General features: G+C 37.5%; 8 protein-coding genes across 8 annotated transcripts; 4 read left to right on the top strand and 4 right to left on the bottom strand. All coding sequences in view use genetic code 12, as the record gives it.

Annotated features, from left to right (window-relative positions):
* Positions 1-153: 153 nt before the first annotated feature.
* I9W82_002528 (uncharacterized protein) lies at positions 154-1,359 on the top strand (the record flags this gene model as incomplete). The annotated part of the gene is made up of 1 exon (XM_067691393.1): positions 154-1,359. One exon carries the CDS (start codon positions 154-156, stop codon positions 1,357-1,359), a length of 1,206 nt encoding a protein of 401 aa, XP_067549763.1.
* Positions 1,360-1,487: 128 nt separating this feature from the next.
* On the top strand, positions 1,488-2,309 carry I9W82_002527 (U2-type spliceosomal complex subunit; the record flags this gene model as incomplete). Its single annotated transcript, XM_067691392.1, has 1 exon — positions 1,488-2,309. The coding sequence occupies one exon, from the start codon at positions 1,488-1,490 to the stop codon at positions 2,307-2,309; it is 822 nt and encodes a 273-aa protein (XP_067549762.1).
* A 153-nt stretch (positions 2,310-2,462) lies between these two features.
* On the bottom strand, positions 2,463-5,966 carry SPA2 (Spa2p; the record flags this gene model as incomplete). Its single annotated transcript, XM_067691391.1, has 1 exon — positions 2,463-5,966. The coding sequence occupies one exon, from the start codon at positions 5,964-5,966 to the stop codon at positions 2,463-2,465; it is 3,504 nt and encodes a 1,167-aa protein (XP_067549761.1).
* A 757-nt stretch (positions 5,967-6,723) lies between these two features.
* I9W82_002525 (uncharacterized protein) lies at positions 6,724-8,574 on the bottom strand (the record flags this gene model as incomplete). Its single annotated transcript, XM_067691390.1, has 1 exon — positions 6,724-8,574. The coding sequence occupies one exon, from the start codon at positions 8,572-8,574 to the stop codon at positions 6,724-6,726; it is 1,851 nt and encodes a 616-aa protein (XP_067549760.1).
* A 625-nt stretch (positions 8,575-9,199) lies between these two features.
* Positions 9,200-10,966, top strand: MNN2 (Mnn2p; the record flags this gene model as incomplete). Its single annotated transcript, XM_067691389.1, has 1 exon — positions 9,200-10,966. One exon carries the CDS (start codon positions 9,200-9,202, stop codon positions 10,964-10,966), a length of 1,767 nt encoding a protein of 588 aa, XP_067549759.1.
* A 61-nt stretch (positions 10,967-11,027) lies between these two features.
* On the bottom strand, positions 11,028-13,409 carry SEC18 (AAA family ATPase; the record flags this gene model as incomplete). The annotated part of the gene is made up of 1 exon (XM_067691388.1): positions 11,028-13,409. One exon carries the CDS (start codon positions 13,407-13,409, stop codon positions 11,028-11,030), a length of 2,382 nt encoding a protein of 793 aa, XP_067549758.1.
* A 460-nt stretch (positions 13,410-13,869) lies between these two features.
* I9W82_002522 (uncharacterized protein) lies at positions 13,870-14,808 on the top strand (the record flags this gene model as incomplete). Its single annotated transcript, XM_067691387.1, has 1 exon — positions 13,870-14,808. One exon carries the CDS (start codon positions 13,870-13,872, stop codon positions 14,806-14,808), a length of 939 nt encoding a protein of 312 aa, XP_067549757.1.
* An 881-nt stretch (positions 14,809-15,689) lies between these two features.
* MPT5 (Mpt5p) lies at positions 15,690-18,701 on the bottom strand (the record flags this gene model as incomplete). Its single annotated transcript, XM_067691386.1, has 1 exon — positions 15,690-18,701. One exon carries the CDS (start codon positions 18,699-18,701, stop codon positions 15,690-15,692), a length of 3,012 nt encoding a protein of 1,003 aa, XP_067549756.1.
* Between the last annotated feature and the right edge of the window lie 2,254 nt (positions 18,702-20,955).

Raw genomic sequence — 20,955 nt, 5'->3', positions numbered from 1 at the left:
ATTGAGTGTAGATTGGAACTGAGGAATTGATTTCTCTGTACGCATCAACACAAAATGAATTTATTTTTCTGGTGATGAGTTGTGAAGCAAAAAAGTAAAAAAACACCCATCAGACATCATAAACCAATCCACACACCACTCTGGTTGAAGACAATGACCGAAATCATCTCACAAGCAAGAGGTTTCCTCGCCACATCCCAACCAGAAAAGGCATTGGAAATCCTCACTCCTCACATCGCCTCCAATTCCCAATCACCAGAATTCCTCGCAATTTTGGGCGAAACATTACTTGAAAATAATGAATTACAACAAGCTTACAACGTCCTAATACATGCATGTGAACTAGACCCCGAGGCAGCTTTGGGAGTTGAAAAGTTCTTATACTTGGGTCAGATTATTGGTGGTGCTGATGGGTTGAATTATATAAATGTTGGATTAAATAAGTTGAATGATATTTTGGCCAATATAGCTGAGGGAAATAGCGGAAATGGGCCATCACAAGAGGAATTGAGTAAAGGTGGATACAAGAATGTGGAAGAGTATAAGCAATGGGCTATTAAAAAGTTGAATTCTGGTGTGTTTGCAAGTATTGAGATTTGGATGACTGATTTATGTATGGAGCCAGAAGCTGAGTCCAAATGTAACGAATTGATTGATTTTAGTTTATCGATAGATCCAAATAATCCTGAATCGTTATCGATTCTATCGTCAATTAGGATTTCTCAGCAACGGCAACAAGATGCAATTGAAGCATTGAAGAAGTCCTGGGAATTGTTCAAGTTGAAAAAGACAAAATTGGAAGATTTTGCAAACAAGAAAGAAGAAAATGAAGATAATGGTGCTGGCGACAATAATGATGCATTTGAAGTTGGTATGGAATATGTTGAATTAATTCAACCTTTGGTTACATTATCTCGATACGCAGTTGAATTGGAGCAATACGATACTGCCATTGATATCGCTTCTAATATCCAAGATATAAACGATACGATACTAGATGCGTTCTACATTGAAGCATTATCCAACTTGTTCAAAGCTAAACAAATTTCGTCAACACTGGACCATAAAGCTACTGCTAATGAAGAGTTTGATTATCGTGAATTGGAAATTTCTCAATTGAAAGAAACCCCCGAGATTAAGCAACTTTTATCTGACACTAGATCTACTTTGACATCAGCTTATAAGATCATTAACAGTGAATTGGGAGTTGAAAATGACCCTGTCTTGATTGAACAAGTTAATGAATTGTTGAATCAGTTGGGTGGACCTATAATGAGTGAGTTGATGCCTAAAAGAGAAAACTTGGATGATGAAGAGGAAGTCAATTGGGAAGAAGAGATTGCTTCTGATAATGAATAGTAAAAGTATAGGTAGTTGAATAGACACTTTAATGTAAATTGCGAAGTTTGGTCGCATCACATCACATCACAAAAATTTAAACTAAGATACACACACACAATCTACAACTCTACTCCACTACACCCATAATGACAACGAACCATAGACCAACGTTAGAGAGTAAAAAAGGTAAAAATATAACCATACGTGACTCAATAGTACACGCACGATCTTTTCCTCAGCTGCAGAATCTTAAATTACGATCAGATATTCCATCTCGAAGATTCGATGATGCCGTGAAAGAGTTGAAGAATGATACTCTGAAAAAGGACGTCCGAGAAGCAAGAGAAGCCGACAAGGAAACAGGCAGTGTACAGAAAGAGGATGAAGGTGATGATGGTGATCGTGTTTTGGCCCTGTTAGACAAACGTCGCAGCAATGAACCTTTGACCCCTCACAGCAACAAAAGGACACGCGAGGACGATGGAGATTTAAAGCCAGCAATAGGGGAGGGAGTAAGTGAGAAGCTTGATATAGATACAGAGGAGACTGATGTTGCTGCAAAGTTAGGAGCTCGTGGAAAGGAAAATCCTACTTTAAAAAAGACCAAAGTGGAGGCAAAAACTGTCCGCAGTGAGTCCATTCACAGATCAATTGATAACGAAGCTGATGTCAGCTCTGATGGGGATAGCGAAGAGGACGAGGAGGATACAACTGCCTTACTAGCAGAGTTAAACAAAATCAAACAAGACAAAGCTAAACAAATTCCAGAAAAACCATCTTCAACCACCCATCCATCGGCCAACTTAGATCGCATGCTATATAACAAAGACCAGCCCGTGAAGAAAAGCGGATGGAGAAAACTGACCAAGAAGTTCAATGTCCTGAAACAAGACTCCAATTCAAACTTCACCACTGACTCACTAAATTCACAATTCCATCAGGACTTTCTATCAAAATACATTCATTGAGATATATATATATCTAATTCTATATTTTTATTTTAAATTTCATAATATATAACGAATAAAGAAGACAAGACATACATTATTAAGATTACAAATTAAGCAGAACACCATTAACCCCTTCACCCTCGCCCCCTTCTTTTTCTTCTCTTCTATTTCTCAAGTCAAATCTTCATTATGACTGATTCTAGCATCAAGATAAGCAATATCTTCTTTAAGGCTGGCTTCTTCAACAGTCTTGACTAGTTCCTTAGTACATTTAGCAATATCAAATGAAATACCTGCTAATCTCTGCTTGAAATTTTTATCAGCAAATTGACCCTCATTAGCATCATGAGCAGGCTTGCACAAAATATCCATCCGATGGTAACAATCCTCTAATGATTTCACCACCCAGCTTCCATGCTCTTTCAATTGTGCATTACGAGTTTGATTCATTGATGTGTTTGTAGCTTCACACATTTGTGAAATGACAACGGTGATTGCTTTAGATTTTTGACGCAAATCACCTTTAGTAGCATTAGGTTTCTTAATTGCACCAAGCAAAGATTGAATAGTATTGATTACTTCAACAGTTTGATGTTCAAGATAAAGCAAAACTTGAGTTAATGTGTTATCAGGATCCTCAATATCAAACAAGTCAACATTAAAAGTTGCAGCAGCCATGGATTTACGATACTCTTGCCTTTGCCTTGCTTCAGATTCCACATCATTTTCATCTTCATAATCTTCATCAGATGCATCTTGTGAACTTGACTCATGAGCAAGTTTAGGAGAGCTTATCTTGACACGAACACTAGGTTCTCTGTCTCCAGCTGCATTGTCGTTGTCCTCGAAAGAATGGTTGATTGGGGTAAATTCACCAACTCTTCTTGCTGTTTCACCAGAAGTGGGAGTTTTACTTTTTCCATGACTTGACAGACTTTCAGAATTTGAATTCAAATGAGATGTACCTGTATTGGAGTCCGCAGCTGACCTATCTTTGAAAGATTGCAAGATACCTCTACCCCTTCCCACAGCTCCATCGTCACCATCATAACGACCGATTTTTTCAGCTGGCTTTTCGAGATGACCTTGCAATTTGGAAGTGAATGGGTCTGCAAGTCGTCTTGGCTCATCATCAGATGATTCAACTGATCTTGGTGACCTTTGGAAACGTGGTGGGCTAGATCTAGCTTGTTCCTCAGGAGAACGTTCAAACTGCTTCACTCTATCCAATATATGTCCCTTTTTTGTCGGTGTCGTTTTCAGGGCTGATGGAGATGTGCGTTCATTATCAGATGCTGCTTCAGCAAACTTGCGACCAAGAGAAGTCACATGCGGGCTCTTTTCCATCTTGGAAGGGACTGGAGTTGATGTTTTCGTATTCTCAAAATGCCTATCCTGTTGTTTTTCAACAATTGGTTCCCTGTTGATATCTCTAGTTGATAATGGTAATGTATTCCGTTCAATGGTTTGTGGAACAACGTTATCACTTCTACCAGTAACTGATGGAGTAAAAGGCTTTTTCAACACCTCATCCTTATGTTCATTATCGAATGAATGATCTCCTCTCGAAGATGAAGCATTTCTCTCCTGTTTTTGGTCATTAGTATCATGCTTATTCAATCGATCAGACTGCTGCTGGTCATCTCCATATGCACGATCCTTACTTACCACCTGTTTCACTGGCTCTTCCACAGACTTGGGAAGAGACTCGGATCTCTGTGGAGGAGACTGCTCTAAGTTCGTTGGTGTTGTACGTGATTTTTGTGGTGGCGAACGGTGTATATTCTGTGGTGGTGTTTTCTGATGTTGTTTGTTAGGTGGAGTTTGGTAATAAGTTCCATTAATCATATTTGGATGACTCAGTTTTAGTTTATTGGCCATCTTCAAAGGCCTGACCCCGTAGTCCATTTGAGAAGGTGAAACTTCTGCTTTCTTTTCTGGTTCAAGTTTTCTCAAATTTGTAGAATTCTCATTAAGCTTGGAAGTCGCAACCAAGTCACAAAGAACGCAGTTCATCTCTCCCAATGCCTTTTCAACAATGAATTTGGGGAATAGCAGTCTGTATGTGGCATGGTATCTAGTAGCAGTTAAGGCGTATGCAGCAGCTTCCCTTAGCAAGATCGAATGTTCATTGCTATTGGGGACTTGATTCTCACCTTGTGCAGCAATTTCATTCATCACCACCGCAATTTTGGAAGCTTTTTCAAACATGACATTAACATCCCAGTTTTCAGAAATGTACACAAGAAACGATTCCAACAAAGCCTGAGCATCACTAACCAACTTTATCGAAACAAGGCCTTGAGGAGATATAAACGACTTTAATTCAACTTTAGACAATGTTGTTTTCTTAATCTCACTGGCAATAAACTTTGATCTGGAATCTTCGTACCTACGTTGCCATTGTTTAACCTGTTTTTTCAATTCCAAAGTCGAAGGCATGTCGGCAGTAGGGATGTCGATTTTCTCCAATTTTTCTAAAAAGGCAGTGACACTAGAATTACTAGCTCTTGGTTGTATATCTGATTGCCTAGGTGATTGACTTGATATCGATCTGTTCACTGGAGAAGCATTCTTCAACGATTGATTCTCAAGTCTCAATGCAGCATTCATCGACTTCAACTTTTCAACTTCGTCAGACTTGTCATTATCTTGTAAAGCCTTACTTAAAGTTTCATGCTTGGAGATCCAATTCGCTTTCTCCTGACCCAACTGCTCAAGCTCTTCGCTAAGAGTCTTATTTTGCTGCACAGAGATGTCGTAGTCCTCTTGCAAAGACTTCAACTTTTCATTAAGGGCACCTTTCTGCTCTTCAACTGTACCCAACTGCTTCTTATAAGCATCCAACTCTTTTTCCAATTCAAATATTTTGCCCTTTTCAAACTCCAAATCTCGATGTCCAACATGATCTCCGTTGAGATGCAGCTGTTTTGCGGAAACTTCATGTACATCTTCACTTTTTTCCTTTTCATTATCTTCCTCGTCGCTTGACCAGGTGAGATTGGCTTTAGTGGGAATCACGGTAGATTGTTGAATACCAATAGACTGATTGGAAGATTCAGCAACGGGATTCACAGTACTTTTATTAGATACAGCATGTTCCTCGGAGCGGTCTGGGGGTGTATCAAGTTTCTTGTTCTCTTCTTCAGGATGGGCATTTAGAGCACGCGACGCCAGACGACTGTGACTGTGACTATGACTACCATTAGTCATATGAGAAAGATGAGATGACGCTTGTGATGGCTTCCTTTCATGTGGAGCAGGAGAATTGTTAGCATGACTAGATGATAATGAGCGACTTGGTTCATGTGTATCTTTTTGTTCAATGTGTAGATCCCTTCTTTCAATTTCATACGATATATCAGCCACTAAATCCTTAAATCTGGTCTGTGGCAACGATGCCAATTTCTGTCTAGCTTGATTTCTTTTAGGATGGAATGAAGACTTTGGCAACAAGTAATCTGGTTCTCCTCTACTTTCATCGATTCTACGTTTTAATTCATCATAAACATCGGTGCTTAGCTCTTTGAATTGAGCACCTGATAACTTTAGCAACTTCTCTCTAGCCCTCTGAGCCCTTGATGAGGTTGATTTGGATCTCGTGTGTTGATCATCCGAAATATCAAGAAACTGTTTTAAAACTTTATAGTGGTGTGCTAAATCCTTCTCACTCATGATTACAAACAGACTATTCTTAATGGTTGTGGGGATGGATGTGCTGATAGTTTACAGCTCTAAGAAGTGAATGCTAGATGCTAATTGCTGTATGTGTGTTTGTTTGATTCTATGTTTGACCACACACACTCCCTTTTGCTTGTCTGTTGTGTTCAATTTGGTGTTTGATGTGTTGCCAAATTAGATTGTCATTTTTTTTTTTTTTTTTCTGCTTTCTCTCTCTCTTTGAAGTGAAAACATTCTTTTTAATTTCATTTTTTCTCATTCTCGCTCTTCATTCTCTTCTTATTGTTTCGTTTTACATTTTTTTCATTTTTGTTCTCACGCACGTAATCAAAGATCCCCTTTCAAAAAAGAGTTTTAGAGTATACAAGGCTTACACATTGGCACTATGTACTGAGAGCATAGAATTCTACTGTAGTATCAACTAGACTTTATGTAGTCTCCCACTAGATTAGGTCAATGTCTCTCTTAACTGAATCGTTTTTTAACTTGAAACATTTTTTTACTGAGAATGTGCCTTTGATTTTGTGCAGTCATCGACGGTTATATCATTGTATTTTATTTTAATTTTTATTTTTTTTTTGTAAAAGACGCGTCTCTTTTTTTATTTCTTTTTTTTGTGGCTGCGCAGATCCAATGTCCAAGAAGTCAACTACGAAATGTCTGTAGACACCATGGCCTGTAGTAAAGTAATTTACAACGCAATCTACGAGTAACTGTGTAATCCAACTAGACTGTTTCTTATCTATAAATTCTAACTTGAACAACTACATTGCAACATCGAGTATTCGTCTCCTTTTTCTCCTTGCAAGATCCATGACTCCTCAACGTCTTTTAAATCATCTCCCCAGAGCTTATTATCGAATGGATAGGAGCTCATATCTTGTAACTTCTTTAAGTAGCTGATATCTTTTCCATTTGATTCAGAAACTTTTTCAATCACTTGATCAAGAATCCAATTTCTAGGTAAGAACTTTGGATTATATTGTGCTGCAACAGGGGCTGTTTCATATTCAGCAGAGTTTTTCTTCAACCCATGGTAAATCTTGAGCCAGTCAACAAATTGCTTAGCAATATCTTCCTTATGATTTCTATTGGTATTTGGATCATATTTTTCCAAAAACAGTTCTGCTATCTCCTCATATGATGTGCTAAAGTCCACATCTTGTAATTTCAAAAAGAACAAGTTGAAATCAGTTTGCAACTTTTGCAATGCTTCCAACATAGGAGTTAACAACTGAAGGTTCTGTACATCAGGATTCTTTTCATCAATCAACTCGGAAGCTAATCCCAATCTTTTGAAAAAAGTCTCAACATATTTCTTTGTGTATGCGTATTGATATATTTCACCACCAATTTCTATGATTTTTGTTGCTCGAGATATGATGTCCTCTTCCCACTCCTCCTTTACACCTTGTTTGAACTCGGGATTGTCTAATAACTTTTGTCCAGCTCCAATCAACTCAGCTAAATCCTCACCTAATCGTGTCAAGTTCCACCATATTGCTGTTGGAACGTTTCTGTATCCATATCTCGACTCATGATCTTCTGAGTTGGGAGTGTAATTTGGATCATATTTGTCCATAATTGAAAATGGTCCAAAATCAATAGTGAGACCTAGTATGGAAGTATTGTCAGTATTCAACACCCCATTTAAAAACCCATAGCATTGGCAGATTGCTGTGGTTTCCGCGTTTCTAATAATTGTCTCATAATACATCTTATCATAGTCAGTTAACGAATCATCCTTCAATTTAACCAAGTCCGGCCTTAACTTGTTAATACGTTCAAAATTTTGAAACTTGTTTCCATCAATTGTAAACAATTCGGAAATCACATAATCAGACAAATCACGCACACCATCACGATCGCCTCTATACCGATACAAGTCAAATGTTCCTAATCTTACCCAACTTTCAGCAAACCTTGCCACTATTGCACATCTTTCAGCCGCATGACGCTGAGCCAAAGTCGATGGCAAATACGTCAAGGCCAAAGCTCTCGTTGTCGGGATCCCAATAGCATTTAAATGCTCCGATATAATGTACTCTCTAATCGATGACCTCAAAACAGCTTTTCCGTCCGCAAATCTTGAGTATGGAGTTAAACCAGCACCTTTTAGTTGTAATTCATACTTGTGTCTATTGACATCTTCTTTCTTCGCCTTGTCTATTTCAAACAAATTGACAACCCTTCCATCTCCTAATTGCCCTGCAAATTGTCCAAATTGCCAACCAGCATAAGCTTGTGCGTATGGTACTGGAAACCCTTTGTCCATGAATGACTTTCTATCTTCGTAAAATTCACCACTCACAATTTGTCTAAATATAGAATCATCCACCTCTGATGGGTCTAACCCCAAATCCTTCAACGCCTTTGGATTGGCAATCATAAACTGATATTCATCTCTAGGAGTAGGCAAGACCCAAGAAAATCCCCCACTTAGTAAATTCCGTGGTTTATTCGTAATTTTGTTCTCATTTGCCAAAGCTACTTCAATTGTGGGGATTCTATTATCAGGGGCAATATGTTTGGTGAAAGACGACGTCTTGACTGCATTTAGAAGCTTTGAATTGTTTGTCATTCTTTTAGCGTTTCTTATCATAGAAGAAAAAGTGTGGTATGTAAGTGACAGTAAAAGGAATTAAAGTCAATGGCAAAGGAAGATTGATATGATATAGTTATAGTTTTCTTTGTTTGCTTACTCATTGATATGATCGAATCTTCGGGCATTTTTTGGGTTTGTGTAACAGTGCGTAAACCTGAAAGCAGCAATTGAGTCGTCGGTTTGCATAGGTTGGCAGAACCTCAAACTTAGATCGCTCTTAGGAAAAGGCTCTACTTTAGATTATATAGGGATGAGACACCGAGGCTGACGTACTCCTGTTGAGATTGAAGTTGCTTAAAGCCACTCCCTTCGGTTACAAAGATCTGGTTTCCAAATTAAACTTTCAATTAAAAGCCACTTGTGACAAAAACCAAAAGAAGGAAAATACCGCCCATAGTAAATCCAATGACAAGCTCTACACGTGTCAGTATCTTTTCAGAGGGTCTAGCTGCTCTCATGGATTGCAGTAGTTGCTCTCATATATCCCTTCACAAAATCTAAGTCAGGGGGAGAGAGAGAGAGGAGAGAGAGAAGAAGAAGGAGGAAAAAAAAAAAAAAAGAGAAAAAGATACGAACTAAAAATTGTGGAAAACAACCCACAATTTCTTCACCGTCTTAACCAATGATATCAAAACATAGATTGAGGCTTCTCCTCTTGGTTGTGATTGCATTATTTGGTTTGCATTACCTCACAACCAACAATTTCAAGAACCTGGATTTGCAACGAATACTAGATGATTCATTGAATAAGAAACCAGACTCTTTTGATCGTAAACAACCAGGTCCTGGGAAAAAGATTACTCCTAATCCAAACCAGAAGCCAAAGACTAAACAACCACCAAAACCCAAGAATCCAAAGCTTGAAGATTATAGCCTATTCTTTGATGGCCTTGAAGAATTTAAAATACATGAACCATCAATCAAAGATAAATACAAAGTGAAGGACGGGAAAGCAAAAGAGCTATTCTCTACTGATGACTCATTCTTGTTCAATAAGGAGTACCTTGAGAATGTGTTGGATATATCTGAAAAGACTTTTGAAGAAATGAAAGCTAGTCATACCAAATACGTTAATGAACGTATTCCACAACTTTTGAATGAGGGTGTTGTAACTTTTGGTAAATGGGTGCCTGGTGATCCCGACTGGGACATTTATGAAAATTCATCTGGGTATGTTTTAGTTGGTGGAGGTAGATATAGTTGGTTATCATATCTCGTTATCAAACAATTACGTGCTATTGGAGCTACTTTACCAATTGAATTGTTCCTTGCAACAGAAGACGATTACGAAAAGAATTTTTGTGAACATATCATGAGGTCATACAATGCAAGATGTAATGTTTTTGATAAGAAATTGGCACAAGATTTGAATACTAGATTCAATATTGGCGGGTTTCAATACAAAATGTTGGCCTTGTTGAGTTCAAGGTTTGAAAATGTATTGTACTTGGACTCGGACAACTTCCCAACAAGAAATGTCGACTACTTGTTTGACTCCGATTTGTACAAGAAGAACAACTTGATTTTATGGCCCGATGCTTGGGCTAGAACCACTAACCCAATGTTTTATGATATAGCTGGTGTTGACGTAAAGGAGAATAAACTCAGATACAGTACATATGATATTAAACAAGCAGGTGGAAAGGAAAACCTTCGTCCCTTATCTGAATACACTTTTGAAAATTCAAGATTCCATGACTTTGAGGGTACTTTGCCTGATCCTACATCTGAAACAGGAATGTTTATGGTCAACAAAACCAAACATTTAAAGACATTGCTTCTTTGTTTGTATTATAATGTGTTTGGTCCTGATTACTATTATCCTATTTTAACTCAAGGTTCAGCCGGTGAAGGTGACAAAGAAACATTTATTGCTGCGGCTCATGTATTGAGCCAACCATGGCACCAAACCTTGAAACAGTTTCAATGGACTGGGTACAATAGAAAGGATACAAATAAATTCGCCTCAAAAGCGTTGGCGCATTATGACCCTGTTCAAGCATTATCACCCACCAGTGGTAAAGATGTCGATATCATCTTTATGCATTTGTCGTATCCTAAATTCTATCCTAACTGGTTAGTCGATAATCATGATCTCGTTTACGAAGATGGTGAGCATATACGTATGTATGGCAGTGTGAACGAAAATGTTGGCTACGACTTTGATTTGCGTGTGTTGCAATTCTTCACTGAGAGTATTTGCCCCAATTTTTATGGACCTGACGGAAAGGCCATCTTTGACGATGTTTCGGAAACAAAGGAAAAAACATACATGGGACCTTATCTTCAGTATATCAAAGATGAAGAGGAAAATAACTTCGAACGTTGTAACAAGGTGTTTCTCCCACATTTGAGGTGGTTAAGAGAAACCAAGGATAAAAAGGAGTGATTGTGAATATTTGTACCTTGTAGTAGCTTCTAGATAATGTATCAATCTATAAACGTTTTCCTTATACACTCATTTTCTCCACAATGTTGTTAACGACATCATCAACGCTATCTCTAGCATACTTACTAACCATCAACACATCAATCAAACCCTTAACACCAATGTTGATATCGTACTGTCCAAGTTGGTGCAAAATCTCCCTCCTTTCTTCAGGCGACATGAATCCCAACTTGTCCAAGACTTTACCAACTTCTTCAATTGTTTTAATAGGTGGTACCGCAATCGCGTCATTGAAACTGTCAACTAAATTCATATGTTTCAAAACTGAGTATTGTGAAGTTGTACCAATAATCAACAATCTTCTACCTCTTGGTGGCTTCTTAGTCAAGTAGACATTCAAAACTTGTAAAATATCATTGGAAAATCTAGGTCCAATGGGGTTATAGTTGATGATATTTTCAATCTTGTCAATAACCAAAACATTCAATGGAGACTTATGAACATCTCTAAAGACATTATCAATTTCCTGGATTTTTCTTGCTTCTCCCATACCAACCAAAGTTTCAGCAGATAACATCTTGATAAAAGGGAAATCACTGTTTAGTGCTAAAGTAGTGGCAATAGCAGTCTTTCCGACTCCCGGAGGTCCATATAATAAAAGACTTCTTAAAGTTTCAGATTCACTAGATCTCACAACATCAATAATTGATTGTCCCTTTTCGAAAATGTTTGTAATAGTTTGATTGAATTGAATGATACCATGTTGTGCCTGTTGTGCAAGATCCTCTTCATCAGTACCAAAAGCTGGGCGGATATCATTCAAAGCCAAAAGGAAATCATTCCTTGTGATGTGCATATTGGCAATAGATTCAGGATCAATTTGGGCCAAGGATCCCTTTTTCGTGTGACGAGAAACCGCATACGACTTGGCAGAGTTACAAAGACCTTCAATTTCAGCACCGGTAAAGTTCTTTGTCAAGATACTCAATTCATCAAAGTTGACATCAGAAGTCAACAATCCATTTTCTCTCAACTTTTTGGTATGAATCATAAAGATATCTTTTCTACCCTTTTCATCAGGCAAGGCAATTTCAATCTGTATTTCAAATCTACCAGGTCTCAATAACGCAGTATCAATCAAATCAAGTCTATTGGTCATACCAATGACAAGAATATTGTTCAACTGATCAACACCATCCATTTTCGACAACAATTGATTCACCACATTGTCACCTACGCCGGTTCCATCGCTTTTTCCTGAACCTCTTTGTTTGAAAACAGAATCCAATTCATCAAAAATGATAACGTGCAAGTCTGAGTCTTCACCTTTTAATTTATACTCAGCCTCGGCGTCTTTAAACAAGTTACGGATATTTTCCTCGGATGCACCAACGTACTTGCTCAACATTTCAGGACCATTAACAATCTTTGGTTCCTTACCATTCAACATTTTCGATAATTTACGAGCAATTAAGGTCTTACCAGTACCAGGAGGTCCATACAATAACAAACCTTTACAATGCTTGTAATCCAATTTTTCAGCGATTTCTGGTGGCAAGATTCTCGAGTTGAATGCACGACGAAAGATATCTTGAAACTCAGAATCTAATCCACCAATACCTAAATCTTCCAACTTGAAATCAGGATTGATAATTTGTTTTCTTGTGTGACGACGAGATTCGTGTGCACCATTACCACCAAATATTCTCGATTTCAAACTTTTGCTTTTCGATATGTTAATCTTTGATCCATCGTAAGGGTAAAACACGACGTCAGTTGATTTGATGAAAATTCCTTTAGTTTTGATATCACCAGAATCTTTAAAACTTGGCAAGTTATCCTTGGTGTTGACATCAATGATTTGAACTTGTTCCACTTTAACTGAGTAATAAACATTGTGGAAATCCATATAGATCACTTGTGTCGGTTGCAAGATTTGGTTCTCATACTTTTGGTGGAAAATGTTTACCAAATCGTCGTGATTCAAAGGTGATGAATTGGATTTAGCTTTAACGAAATCAATCAGAAGATCGATAGCACCAAGGTATTGCTGTTGCTGTCCTGATTGGAAAATATCATATGTTTCAGCATTGACAATTTGATCAAACGAATACTTTCCCCATGACCTCATGTTCCCGGCCAACCCGACATGTCCAGGTTTCATACGGTCATCCTTGGCAATTGAATACACGAAAACTCCATCCAAGATAATTGGTGTTCTGTCAGGAATATTGGAAAAGTCTCCTGGGTTCACAGCCACACAATTTGCAACTACAACATCATTTCCTGGTGCGTTGCTTACTCGTAACTGTTTTCTGAATGATTCGACTGGTTCGTAGCGGGGTGGATGATGCGCACGATCCGAAATGTTGTGGGTGATTTTAGCGTTACCTGGAGAAGTTGGGCTATTAGTCACTTTATGGAATCCAAATTTTTCCATCATAGGCGATACTTATAAGCAGATTGAAGATGAGTTTGGTGTAATATCTAGATATCTGGTTGCTGGGGATTAAAAAAAAAGAAAGAAAACGAAGTGTTGCAATTCTGTGTTTGCCACGCCAACTTTATTTTTAGGCAAAGCATTTTGACAAATTTGCACGACTTCTGGGAAGCTTTATAATACAGGCGTAGCTCTTTTACAATATGGGGATAGGAGATGCTTTATGAGATTTGCGTTATGGATGCTCAATTCAACGGCTTGGTTAAGCTGTGCTGGAAAAACAGTGAAAATTGTGCATCTTTGTATTCGTGAACAAATGACATCATGTCTCACATCGCCCAAGAATAAACTTCGCCGATAATTGACGCCACGGTTATAATCATCACAACTTCTTTTACTTGACAGCTTCATCATACCACACCAATTATAGAAGTACGATTGTCTATTATCATTCACTGCATAAATGTCGTTAAGTAAGGTTCCACCGCAGGAAGGAATTGTTCATACCTATGGCTTCAACTTGACCGCATTTGAGTTCACCGGATACAGCAAAAAGTCCACGCCAAATATCATCTTGTTTGTTGGTGGGTTAGGTAATGGCTTACTAAACATTCCATACTTACCAGACCTCGCACGTGCTGCATCAGGCTTCAAATCCAAAGATGGCGAGAGTTGGAATCTAGTGCAAGTGTTGTTATCCTCAGCATATTCAGGATTTGGAACTAGTAGCTTAGAGAAGGACTCAAAGCAGATTAGGAAAGCAATTGAATATTTCAGATCTGAAGCTGGTGGGAAAAGACGCAAGATTGTGCTAATGGGTCATTCAACTGGGTGTCAGAATTCATTGCATTACTTGATAAATGTCAATAACAAGGAGGAAATTTCTGACTCAAGTAAGGTCCAAGGAGCTATTTTACAAGCTTCAGTCTCTGATTCAGAGGCATTTTCAAATGATATCAAACAAGAGGAGTTGGATGCTTTGCATAAGGAAGTTTATGATGATTACATCAAACAAGGAAAAGCATCTCATATCTTGCCAGAAAAATTTAGAAGATTGGTATTCAATACACCTGTGACTGCTTATAGATTCTACTCATTGACTAGTAAACGAGGCGATGATGATTTCTTCTCCTCCTACTTGACTGATGACGATTTCAAAAAGACATTTGGAAAAATTACCGCCCCATTGTTGCTATTGTACTCGGGAAAAGACCAATTTGTTCCTGCTCTGGTGGATAAGGCAGAGCTTGTTTCAAGGTTCCGCAACTCTACCCCATCAGATTACTGGAATAAAAATAGTAAAATCATTGATGGAGCCAGACATGATTTGGGAGAGGGATCTGATGCAGGTGTCATTGAGGTGTTGACTGAGTCTGTAGAAAAATTCATTGCTGATGTGTAGAGAGTAGAGAGAATGTGTGTCTTAGTAATGATTTTGTTCACGTGATCGAGTCGTGGAATCAATTACGTCATTGAGGAGAAGAAAAAAGTTTTCCTTTTTTCTGTTCCTGAGCTACCAATTGAGATAAACCTCTCTTTTCAGGATTAAATTACTGCGAAAAAAAAAAAAGAAAATTAATTATCTCTCTCTCGCTTAAATAAATTAAATTACTGCAAAAAAAAAAAAAAAATTTGCGCTGCAACAAATTAAAATGTAAACAAAAACAAAAACAAAAAACTTTTTTTTTCTTATAACCCACGCATTAACTCTTAAATAGATGAGACTGTATAAAGAGTGAACAAGTTTTCCTCATTAGGAAACTTAGCCAAAATCTAACCAAAACTCAAACCCAAAAGAAAAAATATCACTCACTTGTGATCTCTCTCGTCGCGTCGCCTTTGTGTTGTCGCGACACGGAAATGATTTCCCTTTTTTTTTTTATATTTTTTACGAATTTTGCGTCGCTTTGTTATCTCCGATCTGCATCGACAACATCGGATTTAATTTCAGTTTTGTGTTACAATTTTCACAACAAATTATAATAACATCTTCAGTTCATCATCGTATATATATATACAAAGTGATTACTACTGAATGAACGATAACAAAAGATAGATGAAATTTAAAAATATACACTTGTAAACCTTTTTAGAAAAATAGTGTGACAAGGAAACAAAATAAACAAAAAAAAGCAAACATGACCAAAAAACAAAATTGTAAAACAAAACAAAGATTTATATCAGTAGCTGCTGACGCAAAGGCTGTGTGTGTTGCACCTCTGGGCATGCACTGCATTCAACCCCCCCCACACAACTCATTCCGTTTAAGTAGCCTTTATAATCTCACCAGCTTGGAGTGCCGAATGCAGTCCCACCTTGAGTGGACGAAGATGACGACCATGACACATTATGCGAGTGATGTGGTCCACGATTCACCATAAGTGCGGATGGCTGTTGCATTTGTTGCTCTTGCAAGCCATTAGGAAACAACTGCTTTTCTTGTGGGGGTACGACACTGCCCTGTTGAAAATTAGGTATTTGCATCGAAGGTGGTGGAATCATTGCATTCTTTGCGTTTGTAGTATAGTGTCCTGGATACTGCTGATGTTGGGCATATGCTTCAGGTTGGTTGATTGAGCCACCTGAGACACTGTGTTGAAGACCCTGACCGGCATTTTGTGGATAAAATGGAGGTGCCATCTGTGCCTGTGGGGGTGGTTGTGGTGGTGGTGGCCCCGATGGATTTGCTTGATAATACATTCCATTGTTCATTGGTGGAGGAAACTGCGCATACTGTTGAAATCCACGGTTACCAGCATCCTCTGGTGCGTACCCATTGAATGTAGAGTGACCATCTGCTCCACTTGGAAAATAATTTTGTGGTGGTGGTGGATTCATTTTGTTTGCTTGTGCTGATAATACAGAAGTATTAGGATTTAATGCATTGTTGACATTAGTCGTTGGACCGTACATACTGCCCATCTCTTTAGCTCCGAAACTAGCATTGCTATTGTTCATTGACTTTGATGAGTAAAAATTTGACGGCATGGAGTAATTTCTTCGTTGCCAATTGTTCTCTAAGGGGTATGCATGATCAATGGACAGAGTGCTTCCATTTTGATTCATCATAGGTGCCAAATTGTTGCGGAAATATTGTTGACGAGCAAGTTGCTCGTTCTGGTAGGGATATTCTTGTGGTGGTTGTTGTTGTTGATGAGGAACAAAAGTTTGGAAGTTGTTTGGTGGTCTCATTGAATATTGAACTTCGTTAACAACAAACTCTCCATTAGCATTCATTTGACTGCTCTTTTTGCTGATTTTATTGACTGATGTTGAAGTTCCATTGTTGTTCAAAATAGTGTTAATCTTTGATTGAATTCGTTTACCAAACGATGAAGAAATTTTACAACTTTGAAACCAATGTTTGATGATAGCAATTTGCAAGTTCTGTTCACTTTGTTGGTCAATTTTATCCATTTTTGGCAAAAGCAACGAGATTTTTGATGCATTGAGGTGGTTGCATTGTGGGTTAACCAATATATCAAGCATAGTTTGAATGACATAATTACCAAAAGGATCATTCACCAATACGTTCAAATCACCAGCCAAAATATTGTAAATCAACTCAAATTTCAAATTTGTAAATGCAATGTCAACTGTTTCGTTGTTGTAACAATTCTTCATAAACTTTTCCACCACATTTGAGCTAAACTTGGAATTACACAAGTTGACAAGACCTGATTGAAGGAAATTTTGAAACATTCCATAGTTAACGTCAACAGAATTGATGGAAATCAAGTACTGCAACACATAATTGCCAAACTGATCATTAATCAACATTTTGAAATTATCAAATCGCAAAATTGCTTTGGAGAATTGGTCCAATTGTTTTGGTGTAACGTGATTAAGACACTTTTGTAATACACAACAACCATGCTTGTGAGTAGCAACAGTGTACAAGTCCTCGATTATAGAGTCATAGATAAATTGGCAATCAGGAGGTTCATACTTGTTCAAGATTTTTTGTATAACATGATTCCCATTCAAGTCCCTAATTAAGTCGATAATATAGGGCTTCAAGCCCTTTATCAACAAATTCAACTGTGATGGACTACTTAAGCTGTCAATAATCTTTTGCAAGGCTCTTGTCCCGTGTTGGTTAACTGATATTTGACAAAGGTTGTACTGTAAAATTTCCAACGTCAAGTTCAAATTACTTTCACTGCAATATGGAATCATTTTTTGCACCAAGTAGTTACCAAAAGGGTCAACAATCAACTCACACATATATGGATAAACTTGATCAAAAATAACTTCAAAGTTTGATACTCTAACTTGATAGCTTGATACCAAGTTTTCGTCAATCTTTTTTTGTAAAAACCGACACCCATATTGATCCTTTGCAAGTTTTAGTATCTCCAGCCTCAACTGAGTAAGCGGCAACTTGTTTATGGAAGTGAGATATTCTTTGTCGATTTTTGGTGGTGCAACAACCGAGGCGGAGGTTACTGCTGCTGCTGTTGCTGCAGGTGGTGGTGGTGGTGGCGGTGGCGCCTGCACCGCATTTATAGCACAATTTATGGATGAAGGTGGAGTAGATGCAGATGAGTTGGACGTAAAGTCGCCACCAATGGTATTGTAAGCATGCTCTGATCCAACTCCAACAATGACATCAGTGTAAGGCTTCCTCAAAACATTTTCTTTATTGTCAGTGCTAATGTCAAGCTTGTAGTCTCCAATACTACTGCTCGTGACAATGTCTTGAGCAACTTTTTTCTCGTTCCTACCAGTTTCGGCAATATTTGGGTTCTTATTATTGGTTGTGGTGGAATTGTTATAATTAGTAGTGTCTAGTGACAATTTTTGGAAAGAGGAGGAGACTTGAGACGATGGAGTCGAGGTTGTAGAACTGACTGAGCCTTGATTCGACAAGGGTATAATCAAAGGAGCCGATATGACTTCATTATCGATATTGAAATTAGGCAAGTTCAAGTTATGGTTCAACTTGTTGGAAGAATCCCATAAAACCGATTTACCTATATTAGGATAAGTACCAAATTTCGCAAAAGAGCCATTTGACGATAAACTGCGATTGTGCATATACGAAGTGTTTGCTGTTGAGGACGATGAAGTGGATGAGTCGGTTGTGGATGTAGCAGGTGTCTTTACTTGTTGTTGTTGGTGGTGGTGAAGTGGTTGCTGGTGCAGGTGGAAATGTAGAGATTTTATATTGGTGCCATTATTGGAAGACAATGAGTGGTTTGGCGGAGTTGTAGGCTCGATTATTGAAGTCATTGAGTTGATAGAAAGACTATGAGGGTTATGGTTGTGTTGGTGAGGTTGAGAAGAAGACATGATACGGTGATTTTGTCTTTTGGAGTAAAAGTTGAAAAGAAAATGGGAAAGTTTGTAATGGGGGTGGAATTGGGTAAATTTTTTGAAATTGTGCTGATCCAATTTATAAAGAGAGAGAGAGAGAGAGAAGACAGAGAGAGAGAGAAAAAAAAAAAATATAGTTAACTATGTGTGTTAAGTAGTACTGTATATATGAACAACTAATAGTATGCACTACCCATACCCAAAAGTAATTAAAAGATTACTTTACAAATAAGAAGAAAGATATTATAGTAGGACTAGTAATAATAACCACAACAACAAATACAAATACATATATGTATACAAAGAACACTCCTTTTACAAAGAAAGGCAACAATTGTCAAGGCTTTATAATTTGCTTGCAGCCTACAGTTAATTTACCGCCAGGCTGGCTTGTAAAAAAATTAGTATTCATCCTTGGTCCACTGGCGATAATAGGAGCTAAATATATACACTCTGACTGCCTATACTCCATGTCTGGTTGCATTTGTGTGGGTCATACGGACGTAAGCATGTTATTGTATGGTTATAAAATTTTATTGTCATATCACACAAAGCAGCACACTTTGATGAAAAAAAAAAAGTCTTACAATTTACTCAATGGGATTTTTAGTAAATCAGGGTAGTAAAAGTGCATATATCCACAATTGGAATGGTAGTTTAATAGCACTGGAAGAGGAGTAGCTACTCTAGGCTTCAGGTTTCAGATGCAGTTTATTATTTGTCGCCATTCTTAGTTTTTAGGGCGATATGTTTGCGTAATCCAATTTATCGACTAAACTTTTGTCACACTCTTGCAATCTATTTGTAGCTACACTTAAATTCATAATACTATATAGCTGATATGCAAGCTTCTAATAGCTTGTAAGCTCTCACTCCTTCCTGTTTCTTTAAGCCAATACTTTGCTTATCGACATAGCCTTGTGAGTGTCGGTTCTAGACTTACGAACATAGTGCGTCGTCATGGCTTTTTTTCTTTTGTCTTTTGTCTTTCAGTTTTCTTTTTTGGGCTTTTCTTTATACCCTGTTCGTTCAAAGGGTAAAGAGTCCGGTTCCTTTAACAATATAAACTATAGCTCTATTCTACTCTATTATTCTCAGTCTTTCTTTTTCTTTCTTTTTCTTCTGTTTGGTTGCTTTTGCTTCCTTGTTATCATCAAAGTTGTAAGTTTTCTGTTATTGTTGGGTCAAAGCACAAAATAATCAACAATCACATTTTTGTGATGGTTATGCAACCTATTTTTTTTTTTTCAATCATTCAGGTGCAAGAATAATTTGACGATGGACAGAGGCAGCACACAGTTACATGCAAGAATAAATCTTACAAAAAAAAAGAGGAAAACGTCAAGTGCAACACAATTTACGGAATAAAAGAGTCCAGAGGGGTAGGAAAACATTGAATTACACGAAATGAAAGAGATCAAGAGACTGTGGAGAAAAGTTTTAGAAGTTTGTACCTGAATTGTCTTCGGTCCCGCATCATTTTTATGATATTTAAAAGAAAAGACTTTAAAATGATGAAACAAGGAGGTTGTTTCAAAATGCTTTACTTAAGAAAGGTTAGATTTCAAATAAAGTATAAATTGGGCTACTAAGACGCCACCACGGGTGTTTCGAAATGAAAGGAGAAGGCGAAAAGGAAAAAAAAAAAAAAATGAAAAATTAAAAATTAAAAAGTAAATATAAATATACGGAGTTCATTATCAGACAGACAAAAAAAAAAAAATAATAATTTCTAAAAAGAGAGAGAGAGAGAGAGATACATTTTATTTGTTTCACACACCCCTCATTTTCAGGACACTGTTAACGACACACGCACCTCCAAGAAAATAAAAAATAAAATTAATAAAAAAATAAAAAATATAAAAAATATAAATTTTAAATATTTTGGGTTGTAGTATTTTTAATCTACCCTGATCAAGTAAATTGCAATACTGTAACGCGCTAAAACTCGCATTTGGAAGTTACATCATGACAGACAAAAAAAAAAAAGACCAGAAAGCAACCCTAACACGTGATGTAGTATTACTAGAGTACTCAAGTCCTGTATATATTTCGTGTTACTGACATGTAATCAACACGGCTTGTCCTTCCTGTATTGTAAGATATTTGGTGTTTTCATTCGTGCGACAATGAAAACTTGTGTCTGCTTCGGCAGCTTGTGCGTGTTTCACGGTGCGCATAAAACTTAATGAAACATTTATTTTTATGACTTTGAAAGGGATGATTAGTA

The sequence above is a fragment of the Candida metapsilosis genome, assembly GCF_017655625.1.
Source record: "Candida metapsilosis strain BP57 chromosome Unknown scaffold2, whole genome shotgun sequence".
Taxonomy (NCBI): domain Eukaryota; kingdom Fungi; phylum Ascomycota; class Pichiomycetes; order Serinales; family Debaryomycetaceae; genus Lodderomyces; species Lodderomyces metapsilosis.
This window is presented reverse-complemented; position numbering and strand designations above follow the sequence as displayed.